Source organism: Lepeophtheirus salmonis, chromosome 7 (genome assembly GCF_016086655.4).
Source record: "Lepeophtheirus salmonis chromosome 7, UVic_Lsal_1.4, whole genome shotgun sequence".
Lineage (NCBI taxonomy): Eukaryota > Metazoa > Arthropoda > Copepoda > Siphonostomatoida > Caligidae > Lepeophtheirus > Lepeophtheirus salmonis.
This window is the reverse complement of record NC_052137.2, coordinates 28,201,574-28,222,892: the sequence shown is the minus strand read 5'-3', so window position 1 is coordinate 28,222,892 and position 21,319 is coordinate 28,201,574. Positions and strand designations below refer to the sequence as shown.

General features: G+C 32.9%; 1 protein-coding gene across 1 annotated transcript; it reads right to left on the bottom strand.

Moving 5' to 3' along the window:
- Window positions 1-16,691: 16,691 nt before the first annotated feature.
- On the bottom strand, window positions 16,692-20,591 carry LOC121121407 (uncharacterized). The gene is made up of 5 exons (XM_071889874.1): window positions 20,367-20,591; window positions 20,200-20,295; window positions 18,952-19,319; window positions 18,806-18,886; window positions 16,692-18,743 (listed from the first exon to the last, which is right to left on the bottom strand). The coding sequence occupies exons 1-5, from the start codon at window positions 20,482-20,484 to the stop codon at window positions 16,920-16,922; spliced, it is 2,487 nt and encodes an 828-aa protein (XP_071745975.1). The 5' UTR covers window positions 20,485-20,591; the 3' UTR covers window positions 16,692-16,919.
- Between the last annotated feature and the right edge of the window lie 728 nt (window positions 20,592-21,319).

Sequence of the window (21,319 nt, the reverse complement as noted above, 5' to 3'; positions counted from 1 at the left end):
TGGAGTAATTGTAATACTAATCTGTTTACTTATACTTAAACACTGTAACTCCATCAACATTTAAAAAAAGTATAGGATTAGACTCTTGCAAATTTTGATTCAAATATGCAATTCATATTTCATATGAACAGCAAAGTTCAATTTAAAAATTTTAATTCGGGAATAGAGAAGGCTTTATCATTTCCAAAAACAGAACAAAAGGAACTCATTTGAACCGTATATAATTAATTTATTGTTCTTTTAAAAGAGGATATAGCATCTAAAAAATAAAGGCACAAAAGGCCTTGAATAAAATGCATCTCATAAAAAATGAATTATGTATATAAAATATTACAGCAATCCAACAGAGGACTTCGGATTATTGGTTCTGTTGTTACATTGTGCGACAACAAAACTTCCTTTTTTATTTTGCGTAAAAATGAGGATGTAGAAAAGTAATGGAGTGGGCGTGGTTTCATTCCAGAGGCAAGATTCTAAGTTTTTATCAGAAATACAGCCAGTTGCTATCATGTGTTTGAGAAGTGAGGAACGTACGTTTGCCGTCGAAAATATGTATTTGTGTAGCAAATGGAAACGGGGTTTTCTGGAGAAACCAACATTTTTATTGCTTTTTCAGAATTGAAAATTAATCATTACTCAATCAACCAATCAGTCACAACTAGTTAATAAGATATGTTGCCAATTATATTAGACATTATCATATATAAAGTGAATATCCCTTTAGAATCTCTTAATGAAAAGTTATTTAAAAAGAAACCCAAATATTAAAAATCACTGGGTATTTATATTCTAATGTTCGGTTTATTCAGTCCATGGACAATGGGGAACGTCACATATCCCAGAAGCGTCCAAAAGGGAGTCCACAATCTCACAGACGTTTAACATGTAGCATTGAGCTTGTATACAGATAGCAATGTACATGGTTCTCTCAGACTTCTCCCAGCACTACATGATATTTTTGATCTAGGAAATCACCGTAGTCGAATTAATTAAGAACTACAGAGTACTCATGTAGCATCAAGTATGCATACAAGGAGAATTGTTTGTTTAGTGAGCGCTATAGAGACTAAAGTACTCATCATTTTGTTTTAAATTGAATGTATTTTTAAATATTTATATCAAAAATTGTCAAAATGTGAGAGGTCATCACCCCCCCAAAGAAAAATCCCTTGCCTTTTAAGGACAGAGCTATAATCATGGGCGGCTCTACAATGTCAGCCTAGAGGCCATGACCCTGTAGAAATATATCTATAAGTACATACATATCTTGGGCTCCCTACAAAATATTTTAATGTTTAATAAAGCTTTTCATATTTACATTTGAGTTATTTAATATATATATAGCTCCTGTGGTTTAACACTATGTATATAAACCCTCCTTTTACCTAGAACCATCACTCGCTGTAAATAAACTTCCTTAAGAGAAAATGAAATTGAGAAATAAAAGAATTAGTTTTGGAGTCATAATAAAAATATTGTAATTGTGTCATACACTAAAAAAAAGAGAGAGAAACGTTTCTCAATTCCATAAGGAATTTATTTGAAAAAATAATTCAACAGAGGAGGAGGAAACAAAATTTGTTCAATATTTGCTCATAAAACTCAATTTATCTTATGAAATAAAGTGCTAGTACTCAAAAATAGCATTGTGGTAGTCCTTATTTATTCAGTTTTATCCAGTCCATTCTTCGGACCGGTCTTTACAACGTTTACTTCATAGACATACATGAGTCATTTATAGGTTTATAAGTCAAATTTCCGGGATAAGGTAAGATACCCAAAGGCTGTTACTATAGTTTATGATCTTTCTTTGATTTAAAAAACTTATTTTGGCCCCGATATGGAGCCTTTCAACCATAAATTCCATCAGACCGATATAACTTTAAAATGTGGATCGAGTCTAACCGTCATGAAGAACTGTTTTGATTACATCAGAGATTAACCGGGATTTATTTTGACTCAACCTTATACAACAGAATAATTTAAAGGAAGGAAAATCCCTCAATGACCTCATAAGGGATTGATTTTACCTTCTAGAGGGGCTGGGGCTGGGCCTTTGTCCTAAATAAGGATTGACGCAACTCTAGTTATAATTGACTTTCAAAACTGAGCTCCAAATCATGCTGAAAATGCTCAATATAATTAAACAAAATTTGAGTCTGTCTCAATGAGTGCTTATATGTGATCTGTGAAAGATCTGTTAAATGTATTTATTAATTGATATACGCAACCTGATGTAATGACGATTTGTTTTAAGAGTGTATTCCCATCATATGCAGTTTTCACTGTGTTTTATCAACAGATTATTTAAAATTAACCCCTTGGGTGACCCGTGAATTGCACTTGAAATCAAAAACCTCAACTTGAACCAAAATTGATCGTCACAAAAAAAAAGAATGATTAATTAATGGATTTTATTTAAAAGCCCATATCGGGGCCAATATATGTCTTTTAAATCAAATAAAGATTTTAAACTATAGTTTTAATTAATTGGTATTTTAAATCATCCCAGAAATTAGAATGCAAAGTATATAAAGGACTCAAATACCTCTATGAAATGTTGGGATATATGAAGTAAAATAATGAATTAAGATTTTCTCCTTTTCTTGATTTTTGTTCCAGATTCTTTTTATGTTGACGCGCCATAAAAGTGACGCTATAACATATATTAATACTGGGAGAAATATATATACAGAAAATGAGAAAAAAAAGAATTCTCTATCCTTAGGATATGAAAATTTTCATTGAAATATAATTCCGAATCATTCTCGCAATGATTACTAAAAAACAAAATTATCTATATTTATGATAATTTTTTACTGTTTCCATCGTCTCATTTTTACAAATTGTCCTCTCATCCTGGAGCGTCACAAATATGAGTTGATCTAAGTTATGGGCCATTACCAAGGTTGTGCCTTTATCAGTCTAGCGGTTCAACCGGTTCCGCTATATATTCCTTATCGGTCTCGGTTCTTCTGCTGTTGCTCCTATATAGAATATATAAATAAAATACACTATATATTATAAAAAATAAATTAGCTTAAATCAATAAATCAATTTTCTGAATTATTTTTGTGCATTTGTAGCGTTTTGAATAATTTTTTTACATCGCCAGGGTGATACAGTTGTACTTGTGTTCCAAATAGCTACGGGCTTCTTATGGATCAGTAAAAGTGGTATTAGGCACCAGATAGTGTAAATACAAGAGAAAAGGAGTAAGGTAGATCATGGATCCATGTCCGCTACTAAGCTTGTCGGGTCCTATAATATGATAACTATAATTTTTCTTAGGGTTTCCCAGTCTTTACTATGCCAAGACCCTCTACACTAATAATTTTTTAGCTGAGGCCCCTTTATACAAAACATCTGTACTATGTATGTGAAGACTGTAAGCAATCCCCAATTCTCTATCCTCCTGCGCCCCCCCATGTCTCGCCTAACGGTCCCACTACGAGAACCATATTCTCAAGCAACTTTATTTTTCGGGGGCCCTGCTGGAACTTGGGGCACAATGCCTTCTGTGTATAAGGAAGCTGCAGCCCTGTTTATGTCTAATATCACTTCCTAAGCCATAATTTTCTTGTAACGCCTCTTGTTTTAAGTGTTAGTTACAAACTGAGCATGTATATAAAAGAACCGAAACCGAGACTGATAAAGCTCAACTGTCAACTGAGACTGAAACTGTTAAAATGAAAGAACCGAGACCGATAGAACTGCAGAACCTGAACCGGTCACAACCGTAGCCATTAATAGTATTTTACAATTACATTATACAATTATGACAGAAATATGAAATTACAATTTGACCCTTGACTAAAATTGAATATTCGTAAAGTTCATCATAACAGGATATGATCAAACTTAAAAATATAAATTATCTGGAAGATAGTGTGACTGTATGTTGCTTGAAGTTAGAAATAGTGGCGCATACAGAAAAAATAATTCAAAGCGCCCTCTAGATGAGAAATATACGCACACCTATTTTTTTATTAAATAATATTATAATTTAAGGAGTTGTATTATTTAGCCGTAAGAGGGATTCACTCTCTACCCCTTTGTTTACTTATTAATATAATTAAACAACTTCCAACCCCCATTTAAAGACAGTTGTATTACGATTAATAGACAAATTTGCTATAAATCTATATGAAACTTCATATAATGGCTTTAAGAGTTTGAACACACTACTTGATGCCAATGATTCACAGTGATGTTATATTTAAATCAATGTAAAATGCTTCAAAATCCCTACAAATGGCTAGATTTGTATTATAGATTTTTTTTTTTTATCTATTAAGGAAGAGATAAGTAGTCTAATTATAGAAAAATATCCTTATTCTTCCCATTGTAATAGTGCATTTATTGTTTACAATATAATAATAAGATTATATTATGATGTAATAATATATTTGTAATACATATTGGAGTCTGATATATATGTAATGTATGTAATAATAATAGACATTAGAGGGATACATTTTCGATAGGGGGCTTAGTTTATCTGAAGAAAAAAATCCCTCTACCCCTGAATTCGTTCAAATGCCATTTTTTTTCTAGAAAATAAATCTTTTAAAAAAAGTTACCCTACTTTTCACATCACAATTTTTTTTATTGATCCATACAAAAATTCATTGATTTGAGGGGGGCTACACCCTCCCTCCATCCTCGTAGTCATAGGCCTATATACTACGTATCTACCTCAAATATAACGGATAAATGTTTATTCCTTACATATTTCTTTCTGTCAAGTGATTCGTCTATAGATTTTGTTATTGGCATTTAAAATACCTACATAAATACATTTGATGTATTTTTTGATTGAAAAAGTAGCTTAAACATAGCTTGAAGGTAAATTCCAATGCTTCTTAGTCAATAATAATAGATTAAACACTTATTTTTTGTAGTCTTGTAAAGAGAAAATATTAATATTTTGGGGTGTAAATCATTATTCAAAATCGGATTGCCCACCAAAAAAGAGTTTCTATAGATCAGTGATTCTCAACCAGGGGCGTCCAACGTGGCTGAGTTGAAGGATCTTGAGTTCCCAACCCCATAAAAAAGAAAGGGAACTTTTTTTTGTCTAATTCCTAGAAAAAAACTAAATCCAAAATTTATTTGGTGAAACAAATATTGATTTTTTTTTTTTTAGATTCGCAAAATGCACACGATTTTCATAACTACCTATTAAATAATAAATAAATAAAAAGAGCACACGGCACAGCAATTTTTCCGTTTCTAATTCAAAAATAATCTATAATTGAAAAATTTCAATTGCCAAACGGGTAGTTTTATTTTCTAAAAAAGATAATTTCGATGTTGGAGGGTCAATTTATTACATTTCAAAAATTACAAATATTAGCGTTATTGCCTAAATGTTGTCCCAGAAGTCTAACATTTAATATGAATACTTAAAAACAAAGAAATTGGGACTATTGAAATGAATTCCTCACATCTATTTTATTGTAAAAATTAGAAAACACCATTATTCATAACGAATAAAAACGAAAATCTCCACCCCATCCCCCCAAAAAAAAGCCTACGGACGCTGTTTCCAACTATTTCATCTCTGTGGAGCCGCTATGCATATAATATTTAGGCCTATGATCTTTTTTCCTTTTTTTTTAACCTCCTGTTTAGAAAAGACATTTCTTGATAACCCTGCAGATATCTAGACGATGCACTGCGGTGCCCATGTAATCTGTGAAGCCCTGTTAGAAATCATTACCTTGCCAGGGGTATAATAACCAGGGCTTGTCGTAGTATTTATCAGTTTATTAATCGTAAGTCATTCATAGTCCCCCCAACAACCCCCCAATAACAAAACATTGATTACTACACTGTTAGAGCCACATAACATATTATAGCCTAAGTAACCATCGTACGTGAACTCCATTTTGGATCATGTAAACTATAAAAATTCCTCCTGTAATTAACGATAGGATGAACACTCCATATATGGATTCCTTCATATTATTTCAAAATAAAACAAAATATTTGCTTGATAAAACATATGTTACTCATTTTAAAAACTCACGTGAAAAAGATATTTATGTACATTGTCTATTAGGGTGGGTCGTTTTGAGGGGGTTTGATGAACTTGTTGTGTATTGGTATATTAAATATTTGTGTCAAACTTGAGGCCGAGGAAGTGGGTTTGAGAGGTTATAATTTTTTCAAAAAGTGATATTTTTGCATTATAAAGGCAAACATTTCTTGATTTGGGGGGTAAAACCCTGTAAACACCCCTATGGTATTACATATTTCCCAATAACCTCCCCCCCCCCTTCAAGGTCGAGTTCTCAAATTTTGATTTTCGACTCACTCTAATACATATATCATGTCAATGATGAAAATAGATCTTCCTCTGTCAAGCAGCAAAGAGATCAGCAATCCTTTTCATCAAAGAATGATACAATTACTCCTTATCATACGTCATGGGGCGTCGAAGCAGCCTGAATTTCGTCTTCTTTTTTTCATATTTCGGGAAGATTCTTATTAAAATTTGATCTCGTGTTTATTTCGTCAAGAAACGAACATATTTGTTTAATCGGAGGAAACATTTAAAAAAATGGTGTTGTAAAGTCATCGTCTCCTAATCGTCATGCAAAAAAAAAAAAAAAAATGTTAAGTCATATTTAACGAAATTAACACTGTTTCGTAGTATCTTTAAGCCGGTGTGACCAGCATTTCTCTTTTTCTCGGGATTTTCATCTTTTTACTCCCTGCCTATGGTGTTTGGCTACTTTTTTATAAATTAACGAAATGTCAAATAGTTGTAAATTCACATACAAAAAAAAAAACTAGATCTGCGAAAAATCTTTTTTGCTCTTAAATCTAAATCTATTGAAATGGTATCCCTATATTTGTTCATTTCAAAATATTCAACTGTCACATCTCATTAAACCGAATCTAATCAGACCATGTGTTAGAACGACCTACCCCTATTATATTTTAATAGCTTATCCGGAGATTCCGGGAACGGGTTTTTCAAATTTATAGAAACAAAAATCTTCTCTAAGTTTAACTGGAATCGCTTATTTAACTTAATATATAAAAGATAGTAATCTTAAATCAATTATTTTATCATAATATAGTACCTTAGGGAAATCAGCGCAAAATATCTTTATTCCGCTTATTTAAAGTATATTAGTTACCTCTATGTTTAATTAATTTATTAAGCACTGCTGAAAGCCCTACTTTAAAAGTATATCCGACTTATTGTACAAATAAGATTTGAATTAAGATCAACGTAAGTCAGATTAATTTATATATCAATAGTTTAATTTACCTATAAGTCTGATTTATAATGAAATGTATCATTTTTAATACATATCGTTAAAGGATTTTAAATGTAGAAAATTTAAGGATAATACATATTACAATTTATTTAACAGAATCAATGAAGCAATTCACAAACATTTTGCCAGGGGCAATTTCAAATGATGTTGTTGAAAAAAACAAGCCCCTCCAAAGAAATAGAATCCTGTGGACGCCCCAGTTTGTTCTTACATAACCGGATCCGTGAAGTCAATCACTTAAACCAACCACTTACACCTTCTACCACAGCCTCGAACATGACCCTCAACCTGACAGAGGCCTTGATGAGGAACTCCTGTTCCATGTTGGCCACTGGCTCGAGAACTGGATTCGGCAAGGAGTCAACAGTGTTATGGCTACGTTTATTGGACACATAGAGTCCAAAAAAAAAAGATCCAGAGAGCTAGGAGGCCAAGTTTCCTTTGTCCGTAACATAAAGGTATTAAAAATTTGTTTTTTTCCAATTATCCAATTTTGATAAACATAAATCTGAGGGTTAACAAGATATTGAGGTCTAAACTTGTTCCGGATTTAGAATTGCCCCACTGTATCTTTATTTGTTAATGGATTTATTTACAAATATTTATCGAGGCTTAAGACCTGCACTCATTGGTCTATTTATTGTCTTCGTTGTGCATATCAAAACATGTTCTACTTACCCCCACTTTAAGCACTTATTCCAACACTGGGTCAGCAAGGATGAAGTAAATATGGATGCTCCTTGGATTATCCTTGATTATGTTGACGTCATAGAGTACCGTCATTGTACAACTACCGGATATTTATATTATCCTCTTTTTTTATTGCCCATTTTGTGTTTATAGGAAAAGATTACATCGATCGATCGTCAAGGGGAGGTTCCCCTTTCAAAAGAGGTGTTTATTACAGCAGTCTCGGCTCTCCAAAAAAATGAAGTTTTCATATTTAATTATAAATATGAAAGGATTCACAAAACAGAGAAACATTTTAAATATAAGAACTTATAGCAATTCTCTTAGAATCATCTGAAGGCAATCAATCAATAAAATAGATCACCAAATCGGAACCAATAGAGTAATATAATCACTCCAACTAAAATTCCAACGAAGCAAATGATCTACGACGAATAGTCAACGGATATATCTATGGATGGGAACAGCTATTTTGAATCATTTGGAATGACTATCATTTCCGTCCATTCATGGAAAAAGGTTTCGTTTCCTTCTAAATCCTGATACGATAAACAAATCTAACGACAAAGAACACCCCTGATTATGTTTTAAATATACATGAAATGATGATATAATCATTGATTAACGGGTATTTTGCAAATTGAACGAAAAAATAACGATTTTTGAAGGCACAAATTTATAGTGTAACAGACATCTCATTGATGAACGCTAATTTCCGCATGATACAATAAAAAAAGTGGACTTAAACAGCAGGATATTGTAAATTTAGGATCTGATAAACATGTAAATACCATACTTTGACTTCCTTTTAGATCGAAATATGCCCCAAAACAAGTAAGAAAATAAATTCGCTCTATAAGCTACAGTCTTAGGAACAAAAAAACGATTCTTATGGGACGGAAATCGTTGATGCAAGAAATAAATCAAGCTGTAGTTGTCCTAGCTGGATAAATAAAACATGTTCATAAAATATAGCTCACAGTCATTAAGAAAATGCAATCGGAATTGCAAATTTATCCCTCTGTATACGGAATTTTTAGCATTCTTTTTCTATAACTTTTACTATAGGGGCGTTGCGAAGGGAAAAAATATACAGATCGCACATGAATTCCGTCTATTGAATGTAATATTTCTCTTACATTCTATAAAAAGGAAGAGAAGGGGGAATCAAATGACGGAAAAATAGTTGTTGATAACGTACAAGGAAAGAAAGAAAAAACAAGAATACCCAAATTGGCATTACTAATTTGGCTTACTAGGCAGGCCTTTTTTTGCAAAAAGGCTTCGTTTTATTAGTGATAGGAGAATTGCATTTCAATTTCAAATGAGTGATTGAGATATGGGCTTGTTTGTAACGGATTCAAAGGTTTCCCTATGTTTTCACTTGTGTTGACTCATTTGGGCTACGTCAATTTGTGGTCATTTACTATTAATGACCATATTTTTTTACTCATTCTACTTTTCAGGTTCTGCTTAAGGGAACAAAGTTCCTATCGTGACTAGTTGAGGAGAAAAAGACTTGTATCATGGCCGCCATTTTCATTTAAACTTGGAATGATCAATGGCTTTTATTTTAGATATGTGGTATATATGATTTATTTGCTAATATATTGTGTAATAACCAATTTACTGGTTTTCATTTACGGGGGGACTACAAGGCTTACAATCGTTTGCTTATTATTCTTGTTACGATATACATTACAAAAATATCATTTTATAAAAAACTATATTCAATAATTCTCTCACAGAAAGAGAGACAGTACTTATGGATGTAATCCAGATCAATTTCAATCCAGATCTGGGCAAAAGCTGCTTCATAGACTCAAAAAGCGACCAGACAGAATAATCAATAATATTAGCATCGATGTTAAAGGTTGGCGGTCACTTTAACTTCTTCTAGTAATTGATATTTTTACCCAAGAATGTTTGGGTGATTTTGTGTGAGCTCTATGTTTTTTTGGAAGATGACATGAAAAAAGTCTTTCTGGCCTCTCCAATTAGCTTTGACTTCTCAATTGGTCGCACAAATTAATATTTATGACCTTGATTCTTGTGTACCAATCTGATGCACAACACTAGAATTATTGCAGCAACACTCAATGGGGTTTTAAAAGATAAATACGACTCAAAACATTATGAAATGCGAAAAATTCAGGCACAAAACAAAGTATATGGAGGGGTATCTGAAGGATTATATTTTGGAGAGGGATTGGTTTTTGGATTTTTTTTTCTCAAGTATTACAGTTTTTTGGGAAAAAATAAAAACGGAATTTTTGTTTGTGTGTGTTTTTTGTATAGGATTTTTTTTTTCAAATATAACATTTTTTGAAATAAAATTTCAAATATTAAATTTACTAGTAAGAATCAAAAATTCTTTAATTTGGGGAGGGGAGGGGTAAATTCCCTCATGATGTTGGGCAGTAATTTGAACTTTTTTTCTGAAATACGACTTCTCTTAGTGCTTAAAATGTGAGATCTTGTCAGATTTTTGATTGGATAGAGTGCGGTCTAGCGGCTATTCTTGTACGCCAAACAGTCCCTAAATAGAGAGATTTTACTCACATTATAATTGAAGGAGACGCCATCTTGGACTCAAAGGGGATATTTTAACTACAAAAAATTAACGATTTTCCAATAAATCTTGACTTTAAGAATAAAAAAGAAAGTATTAACTTCGGCATTGAATATTACTTAATGTCAATGATAAACAGTGATATTGGAATTAAATAAATACTAAAAAGAGTTAGATATGTACAATGATTAATTTTTTTGACGGATTAGGGACGTCAAAATTAGAATAATTAGTGAAAAAAGACTTATTCTTTCCATTGTAATGGTTAATTTTTATCTATACTATGGAAATAAGTTTGTATAACGATGTAATAACATATTTTAAATATATATTTATAAGTTAAATATACACAATGAATATTTTTGATAGACAGCAAGGTTTTAGGTCCATTTATTGGTTGGTTCCATTTTGACATCCAATAATTTACAAGTGTCCTTCATATTAACAAAAAACTGGTTTTCATCCTCATAAAAATTGGTTGTTCAGCCCCCAAAATGGCCGACATCAACAATGCTCCATAGAGTGTTTTGACTGACGTCATAAATTACATTATTATTGAAGATGTCGTCATCTTGGGGGCTCATAGCTGATATTGCTCCTTCATAAAATGAACACATTTCCAATAAATCTTCATCAAACCTTATCAAATGCCTTTAAGAATTGAAACAAAACTTAAAACCTGCGTTGAACACACTACTTGATGCCAATGATTCAGAGTGATATTATATTTGAATCAAAGTAACATGCGTTCAAAATCCCTACAAATGGCTAGATTTGTATTGTTGATTTTTTTGATCGATTAAGGATGAGATAAGTAGTCTAATTATAGAAAAATATCCTTATTCCTCCCATTCTAATAGTACATTTATTGTTAACAATATAATAATAAGATTATTTATGATGTAATAACATATTAGTCTGATATAGGTATATGCAATAAAACTAAGCATTAAAAGGGATAAATTTTCATGCGTGTCTACCAGGGATAGGGTGGAGGGCTTATAGACCCCCCCATTTTAAGGATTTTTTTATTACTTTAATATTTGAATTTTTTTTTTGGGAAATTTTTCTTCCAAAAATTTAACATTAGAATTTTTTTTCCAAAAAAATTAATTTTCTATAAATAACTATTGATTTTTGATTTTTTTTCACACAAAAACTTAATATATTAAATTTCTTGCCAAACAATTTAATTTTCTGTAAATAAATATGGATTTTTGCAATTTTTCCAAGGCCCCGTTCCCCACATATAATCCTGCAGACGTCCTATGACGATTTATGATAGTGGATAAAAGTTTAACCATTTTTGTAAATTATCATTATCGTTTTATTTAAATTAACATCTTTTTTATGTAAATCCCTGATCAATATATTATTCAGTGTAGGATTGCACCCCCAACGCAATAGTAGAACATGCTCTACCCACCGTCCGTTGCGTTCCGCAATTAAGTATTCTTCTTAGAACACTAAAATTTAGATTTCTTGGTTTAATTTTGACAGCCAGTAGGTTACTATTTTTATCAATTTAAGTGAAAAAAGGATTTATTGTTATAAGACTTGGTTGTTTAGGTCCTCAAAAAGACCGACATCTACATGCAATGCTGACGAACCGACGAATTTCTAATAAATCTTGATTAAGCTTCGTCAAATGACTTAAAGAATAAAAATAGACTTAAAACCTGCATTGAAAACTACTTGATACTAATAATAAATAGTAATAGGTATTAAAAATCCCTATGAAGTGGCTGGATTTGTTATAAAAGATGAGTTATTAGTAAAATTAGAGGCAAATATCTGATTCTGTCTATTATAATAGTTAATTTTTATCTAGATAATGGAAACAAGATTGTACAACGATGTAATAACATATTTTTAGTACATTATAAGGTCAGATATGAAATAAAATGAGGCATTAGAATGAATTATTTTTGAAAGAGGATACAGGTTTAATTCCTTTTATTTGTTGGTCCCATTTTGACATACAACAGTTGACTATTTTCCTTAATTTGAAGGAGAAAAGGAGGTTTATTGTTGCAAAAACTATGTTGTGTAGGGTACCAAAATATCAACAATGCTGACGTCACATGTAAACACTCTAATACACGGAAATTTTTATATTTATCACATGTGTGTAGGAGGAAATGTGATACAAGTTTTTGTGACTGAAATCCTCTTTATTTTAAAATAATATGCAAAGTTTTTGTAATAAACTTTATGGGAACAAAAATTATGCTCTGATTCGCTGAAGAATATTGAAACTTTTCACAGAAAAAAAATCTTTTTTTTTGTTTTGTTTTGTTATTATTACCTCTTTACCTACTTCAAAGTTACTCAAAAGATTTATTTTTTCCCTGTACCTACATAAATCTTTATATAATAATAAAAAAAAAAGTTTTTCTTAGTAATGAAATAAAATATGTTGAGCAAAAGAAGAGAAAAATAAAATAAGAATTTGTAAAATCTTGTCATCACTAAAAGAAAAAAAAAGGGAATTGAAGGAATAAACAGACGTTCTTACAAGGGTAGTTTTATTATTGTTCCATCAAATACATGATGTATGCCGATGTATAATCACCTTTCAGTAGTTTTTATAAAGTTATAATTGTAAATGTGATCCATCAACCTAAAAACAAGCTAGAATAATCGTCAATTTATATTAATAAATTATTCTTATAAATCCTTTGGGTGTGTGGCAAATTGCAACTAAAAATAGCCAAAATTGATCATTATGATCAAAAAAGAAGTTTTCCTGTTTTTTTAAAGGCTATATTGGGGCCAATAATAGCTTCTTAAACCAAATAAAGATTACAAACTATACCTAAAACTCTCGAGTATCTTAAATCATTCTAGAAATGTGAATAATAAGCCTAAATTCTGAAAAATTGGTTCATTAATTTCAGAGATAACGCAGCATCTAGAGTAAGCAAAGTCATATTTATTCTCCCCCCCCCTGCCCCCCAAAAAAGGCACTTAAACTTAACTATATAGACTCTCACCTGTGCAGGAAATTTTATTTTACAACTTATATATTCAGATTGTACATGTACCAATTTCTACGTCTCATTACATATTACATAAATCATATGTTGCTAAAAAGCTTAAACCTGATATCCACATTTATAACTGGAGAAAATCTAAAATTATCAATAGCATCAGAGATTATAATATTTAGTTTTTGACAATTGTAATAGCCAGTGGTCCATTAAAATCTGAGCACTTTGGATTTTAAACTTGCAAAAGATATTATTTATTTATTAACAATAGAATTTCAACAAATTAATACCATAAATAGATGTGTGTCTGAGATCTCTTAGTCATTAATGTAGCCGTCCTTAGCGACAATGATGGCTACTATTCGACGGCAGAAGGCCAGGCGCCCATTGCAGATGTAGTCCTCTGTCATGGTGTCCAAGTGCTGGCTGACAGTGGGTATCGTTGTTTGGATGGCAGACACTGCAGGCCTTTTCCTCGACATGCACACAAAAGGTGGAGTCATAGTGTTTGGCATAAGGGCTGTAGAGAGCCAAAAATATGAAAAAAGAGTTCAAAATGAACTCTAATGACTCATTCAAAAAAGTCTTCCAACGGAGGAGATGAGTTTCTTTCATTGTTGGTGTCAAAAATGGCCTCTCGACACACAAAAACCTCTTTCGACAAACTTTTTTGATAGGTATCTGGACAGTCTGCTGTAAAACCCCGAAATTTTTAACATGGAGTTGAGGTCTGGGCTGTTTTCTTTAAGACGTCCGGGTCCAGTTTAGCCTATTCAACAGAGCTCTTCTTCCTCTCGAACGTTTCAGAATTGCTGACGGCTTAGACGGGCGTTCTGGAGACGCCTAGCTGCTTGGAGTGTGGGAATGGAAATTCGTCGATTACGTTCAAGTGTCATTTTCTTGAATTGTATGTAAGCTAGGGAGCTCAGATTTGTTTGTTTTGTAACTAATTGCTTATATATTTTCACTCTTCGCTGATTTAAAAAAAATCTTATTCGTTTCAACAATGAAATTAAAAAAAGAAAAAGTCATAAGTAGTCATTTCGGTACTAAAAAGGGTAAAAGTTGATAAATTGCGAATAAATCTTACTTCTAATCATCTTAAATTATAATTACAAACGATACATTTATGCTATAATTTTGAGTTGACTGACCAAAACCACTTGGTTATTATTAATTTAAAAGGAGGCATTTGAACTTTATAGTATACCACACCGAATGTTTCTCATCATTTAATGATGTTCATCGAAAAGGTCAAAAAAATTCCTTTTCACAATTACTCAAACTTATTCATCTCATTCAGTATTTTTGTGAAAAAAAATCTGAATTTTTATTTTTCAACATAGTCTTCTTATAACTTCTCCCAGCAACGGTACAGGGTTACAGAGATGGGAACATCGTTGGGACAAGTGTGTAAACTTTCAAGGAGAGTATGTTGAAAAATAAAAATTCAGATTTTTTCCCCACAAAAAACACTTAAGCGACTATTACATAATAACTGCACGTCCAAAATGCCTTAAACTTTGGTGAGTATCCTTTATACTTTCACGAGCGCCATTTTTGAATTAAATCCCTTGAGCCATGAATAATTATGGAGATATTTAATTCTTGAATTAGTTTAAATACTGATATCTTTAAACACCCCATCGGCACTAATAGGTTAAGACACTGCATTACATAGGCCTACATAAAGGCATCTCTGGATTAGCTCGACTAGTTTTTTTACTAGCCGCGGCCTTCGGTGGCTATGATGTTATACTTCCTCTTAATGTATGATTTCAATTACTTCATTGACATATTTATTTGCTTTTTTCCATCCTAGAATGCTCAATCCATTCTGGAGATCTACTCGTAATAGAATACGTAGCATCGTATTAGTCCAGGTTAATGATTCCGCAATTAGTTATAGGACTTGTATTCACTCTATTGAGTCCTTGACAACCACCATTGAACACCTCTAATACCCACGGCTGAGTTAACATTATTTTCTTTTAAAAATATAAAAATTTCATTATTAAAAGAACATGAGTGAAGAGTTTTATGAATAAAAAGGGTTTTTTCACATACCCCCCCCCTCCTCCTCTTCAACATATGAATACAATATTGAGCAATACCCTAAGGCAATATATGAAGGTTTTTCACGGTCTACTTATTGTATACTCCTCATCTCGTTTATTCTTAATTATATACTGATTTCTAGTGATGAAAATCGTGTGTATAATGGGCATGTTAAAAAGAAATCGAAAATAATCACGGTATCCCTAACAATTTGATGATGTTTTAGAGAAAATCACCAGTGACAATGATGAGGTGTAGAAGGAAATAAACAGGGAGGGACTCTGGTAAGAATTACTCAAATTTCGATCATCAATTCAACTCTGCATCAAATCGTGAGGGTTACGCTCCGTCTTTATTTGAGCACACATGTATCAGGTTTTGAATATAATTGGAATCAATTTAGAAAAGGAAGATCACTACTCAGGAATTGAATAATAATGACAATTGCTAAGGTAAGGATTAACCAATTACAAAGGCAAAAAAATCACACGATATACATCACTATACTTTCAGGCAATGCAAAGTACACTCATAATAATAAATATACATATACTTTACTTTTCTTTTTAATTTACGTTCAAAAGGATTTGGACACTTTACACATCTCCTGACTAGGTAACTTATTTTCCTAGAACATTCAATTATATTCAAAACCTGATTAAGATTTGTGTGTCCTCATAAAAGATGGAGAGTAACCTAAAGAATTTGTTGCTGAGTTATAATTACAAGTCTTTCCTTCCACCCTCCTCCACTGTCACAGATATATAACGGATCATCCTGACAACGAAGCTGCTCTACTCCCAAAAAATTCTTCAAACTGTTTGGATTACCGCGTTGATTTTCTGTTTCTTAATCACTATTTTCAGTGATACTCACAATTTTCATCACTAGGCTTCTGAACTTATTCATAAGTGAGAATGTAGACATAACATAATGGTTACATATTCATGACATATTTCACTGTTGTTCATTAAAGTGGGAGAGCAAATCCTCATTTCGTTATCTACCTTACCTTACCAAGTTTTAAACGTGCTGCATATCACAGAATATAATTTCATAAATACAAGATGTAGTCTGATATAGAGAAACTGTGAGTAACAGTTTATTAATTATTTCATTACATTTACATATAAGTTTATATATCTTAGTTCATAATAAATAGTTTCTATGCAATTAAATACATTCCGGTACGTATATATATTTTATATATATTAAAACAAATGTTCCTATGTGTTGGTTAAAATTCATTTTAGTTCCCAACGGAGAAAGATTTATGATTCACTAGCCTTTATGTAAAGTCAATAAGTATTATTTCTTCTGTATTGAATTATTTCCCTTATTCGTAAGAAGTGAGGGATTAGGTATTTGTCGAATTGATTGATTGAGGCCTTTAGGCACATTAGAACTATACTTCTTTACAGATGCACCAAACAGGGATTTTATATCGGTAGGTAATTTGTTGGTGTTGGAGAATATTGAAGTGAGATTGGTGTTTGATGGAGATGCTTGAACTTTAAATTGTAGTCGATTCGTGTTAGGTATTTGAGAGCCTCCAGTAGTAGGAGAAGATACACTGGGACTACTCATGATGGGTATCTTCAAAGATGGATCCGTTACCTTAACGTATGTTGGGCGAAGTAAATGTTCATATGCTCCTTGATAAGCCCCTCTCCCTAATGAAATTTGATTTGTAAGTACTTGGTGAGCATTTGCAGCGACTGCCTGCTGAGCAGCGGCGGCCATTGCGTAATTAGCGATGATAGATTGAGCAAGAGCCTCTGCCGAAGCGGCTTTCTTCTCAATAGATGTATTCTTAGAAATGTCTTTGGTGTCGGACGTATCTACAGATTTAGATGTGTTTGGCTTATCAGTTGTTGTCTTAGATTCGTTATTACTATCTTTGCTAGGTTCTTGTTTGGTGTTAGGGTATAGTACCTTGGCCATAGTAGATGCAACACTAGAAGATGACGCCTTGGTGTCTTCCATTTGTTTCTTTGCGGTGAGACTTTTTACTATGTTGGATAAATTACCTTGACCACCACTAGCGGGTAAAGTTTTGAGTAGTGAAGATTGACTACCACTACTATTGAGTAATTTGTTTACTTCCGAGTTACCGTTCAGATCAGAAGTATCCATTGGAACAACGGTCGACTTTTCACAACTGTTATTCTTCGTACATTCCTCTGCTTTCTCACTTTTGGATAATATCGATCTAGGGGTTGTAGTGCTCTCACTAGATTTAACAACTTTTTTCAAAAGTGATTTACTATTATCTGGGGTTAAATTCACCTTGGAATTGGTCGTCAAACTTGACGAAGTAGACACCTTTACACCAGATGAAGTAATGGGAGTCTTCCGGATAATGAATGTTTTGCCATTTTTATCTTCTTTCGATATGATGGAAGTAGTTTGAGTCGTGGTTGTGGGGTTAACAAGTTTATCATAAACAGGTGATGATGACCCGACACCTTTGGTAACACTAGAGGACTCTGACACTTTCTTTAATGAAGCCGTTGTAAAAGACTTAGTAGCACTATGAGATACTGATGAATGAGTTGACACTGCATTGTTAAGCACATCCTTAGCAGTTTGTTTAGAGGTAACAATTATTTTGGGTGACTGCTCCTTTGTTTTTATAGTAGAATCACTATCACTTTTACTATCAGTAGTAATTGAGGACTTATTATTAGAATTTGACACTGTTTTTGGCTTCAGCAAAGAGTTGGAATTATTTAGAGTATTTACTATTTTGGGATCGGATGCAGATTTAGAGGTTGTAGAATGATTTTTGGAGATGAGAGAGTCAGGAAGTACACACGAGGATTTCGACGTGGTAGTAGAGGGAGATGCATTGACAGGGGTTGATTTATCACTATTTTTTCGAAACTCTTCTCCATCTGATGGTATGGGATTTTTAGGATGGTCTTTTAGCGCACTGATACTGCTATTATTATTAACGGCAGATCCAGGGGATTTGATTTCTCCTTTACATTTCTTAGGTGAAGAAGACTCTGAAACTTGAACATTGGAGAGTTCATTAGACTTCTCCTCGATCCGAGAGGTTTTCCTCTTTCGTTTTAAGAGAACTTTGCTTTTCTTGAAGATACGATAAAAGAATTGCATGGGTGAGTCCTGAAAGATTAAAAAGTAAACAATGAATGACCTTTAGAATCAAAAAAGTATAAGAACATTACTTTTTTCCAATTATAATTATAGGCTATGTCAATCAGCGTATAATTGTTGGGAATGAGGTCATCTTTATAAATGATATCAATCTGAAATGTACAAGAAATTGCCATGAGTATTAGGATAGGAATTTGTGTCGTGTAAAATAACGTACAATGAATGAATCCAGATTCAAGTCGTACTTCATAGCAATAAATTTTTTCAGGTGTGAGACTTGCATGGGCCCAGGACATTCCAAATATCTCTTATTGGGATTTTTCTCTCCTGGGTTGGAATGATTTTCCTTGCCAGAGACGTGCATGGCATCCTTTTTAATAATGGATTGATCAAAGTATTGAATGGAGATAGAGAATTTGTCATCTTGATTAAAAAAGATTTTGTGTCGTAGTTCCTTTTCCACCTCATCAGGGATATTTCCTTTAGCTGGATGAGTGGCGTAGAACTTTTTACGTCTGAGCATTTCATTGTGGTGGAGTCCAGGAACGATTTTGAAGACGATGTCTTGGAGTGTTTTATCCTCCCCTGATAATATGATGAGGTTGAGAAGAGAGAGAAAGGAAAAAGAAAGACGATTAGAAAAGAAAACAATAACTTAGAGATACACAGAGAAGAGGAGCAAGAGGGAAGAAGAGAGAGTCTCTGAGCAGCATGCTCAGATAACATTGAAATGAAAACGCTCTTTATTAATGCTTGACGGGAGTGGCAATGCATTTTCTCACATTAATATAATGAATTAAAACTCATATCTTACCCACTACCAAAGATAACCAATGTCCTTCTCTTAGAAAGTTAAACCATTCAGCAATTATCATTTGAATAATATGGATTGTGTAATATATAGCTATAATTTTACCCATTTTTTATTATAATGAAAGATAGATTGTATGTATAATATACAGTCTCACAAAGTAAGTTGAGAAGCCAACTTCTGCAAAGGAGGGAAAAAAATTCTTTTTTTCAAAATAATCTTCAATTGCCAATTTCCCTCCCAAAAGTTTGATAGAAGTTGTACATTATTATTTACATTTTATCTACATCTGTTTCAATGGAAAATGGTTAAATTAAAGGTGTAAAATGATATTCTTTGTCATATAAAAGGTAGTTGTCGAAGGGTTAAACTTTCTATTAAAAGAAATGTAATTATTAATTAAAAATGGGTAGGATATGACGTGTTGGAAGTATCAATCGTCTATCATTCACGTTATGAATGAAAGACAATTCTTTTGCACTACAGTCAAAATAAGCGCATGCCAAAAAAGAGCGCGCTTGATATTCTTTTCAATGTTTCTCCTCCTGCTGGAGCTACTATCTTCTTCTTCTTCTCCTCTTTCTCCCTTTCTATCCACCACTCCAACGGATTCAAAATACATAATAACATCAAATAAGTTAAGGACTCATTACCTCATACTTGAGAATGGCTTCGTTTTATGAATGACGGTATCACAGATGGGACAAATCTCGCTCTTCTCCACATGCTTCATGATGCATGTCTTGCAAACTATAGGGAAATTATACGAAATATAAGGATTGACAATCACATTAAGAAGAAAACAAGGACAGACTACTTACATGAGTGAAGACACTCCACCAGAGTCACGGGATCGATGAAGTACCCATCACAGAGCGTACAGACTATGAGTGGATTGAGATCCACAATGGACCTCCGTATTTCTCCTTTGGAATTCATAGATGGAATGAGGTTCTATCTATAAATCTATCTGTATAGTACCTGAAAGGAACAGTTTAGGAGTGCGTGCGTGCACACTGAGTGTACAGAGGAGAGTGTGAGGGGAGAAATAACACACACAATAAAAAAAACGAGGGAAGACGGAGGTTCAAATGCAGCAAGAGGGAGAAAGAGAGTTAGTGGATACTCCATGAATTCCGTCTTTCACTACATAAATCTAGTGAAGGGGGCAATGCGCAAGGCGGCCAAGGAGGCAGAAGGAGGAGAGAGGAGGAGGAGGAGAAATACAGAAAAAGGGAGAAGAACGCTTCTTATCAAAAAACCTTGCACTCCTTTCCCAAATTTTGTTTTTTACAAAACACTATCCATTCTCACAACATTTTCCAAGCTTTTAAACATAGAAAACCTCCATTTACTCCGTCATAGCCACACCAAACCCAAAAATCCTACCCACCAAACTCAACCTCATACATATAAAAATCTACCCCTTCATAGGCATAACACAACTTAGCCCTTTTTCACAAACTTATAGCCTCATTTGTAGACGCAAAGTACCTATTTCTTAACTTTGTACCCCTCTCCGAAAACCCCCGATATCTCGGCCATGAATCCATAGTGGGATAAATGGGAAGGTTGTATTTGAGGAAAAAGGAGTTAAAATGATGACGCAAGAGTCGTTAAACATTCAACTTTACTCCATAGATCCGAAATTTGACGTACAAATAATATTTTTCAAAGAGATTGTCGTGTGAAAAAGAGTCGTTATCTTTTAAGTCATGAACTTACCTATGCCTGGGCTTCAGGTCATATGAGGGAGATATTATACAATTATAGG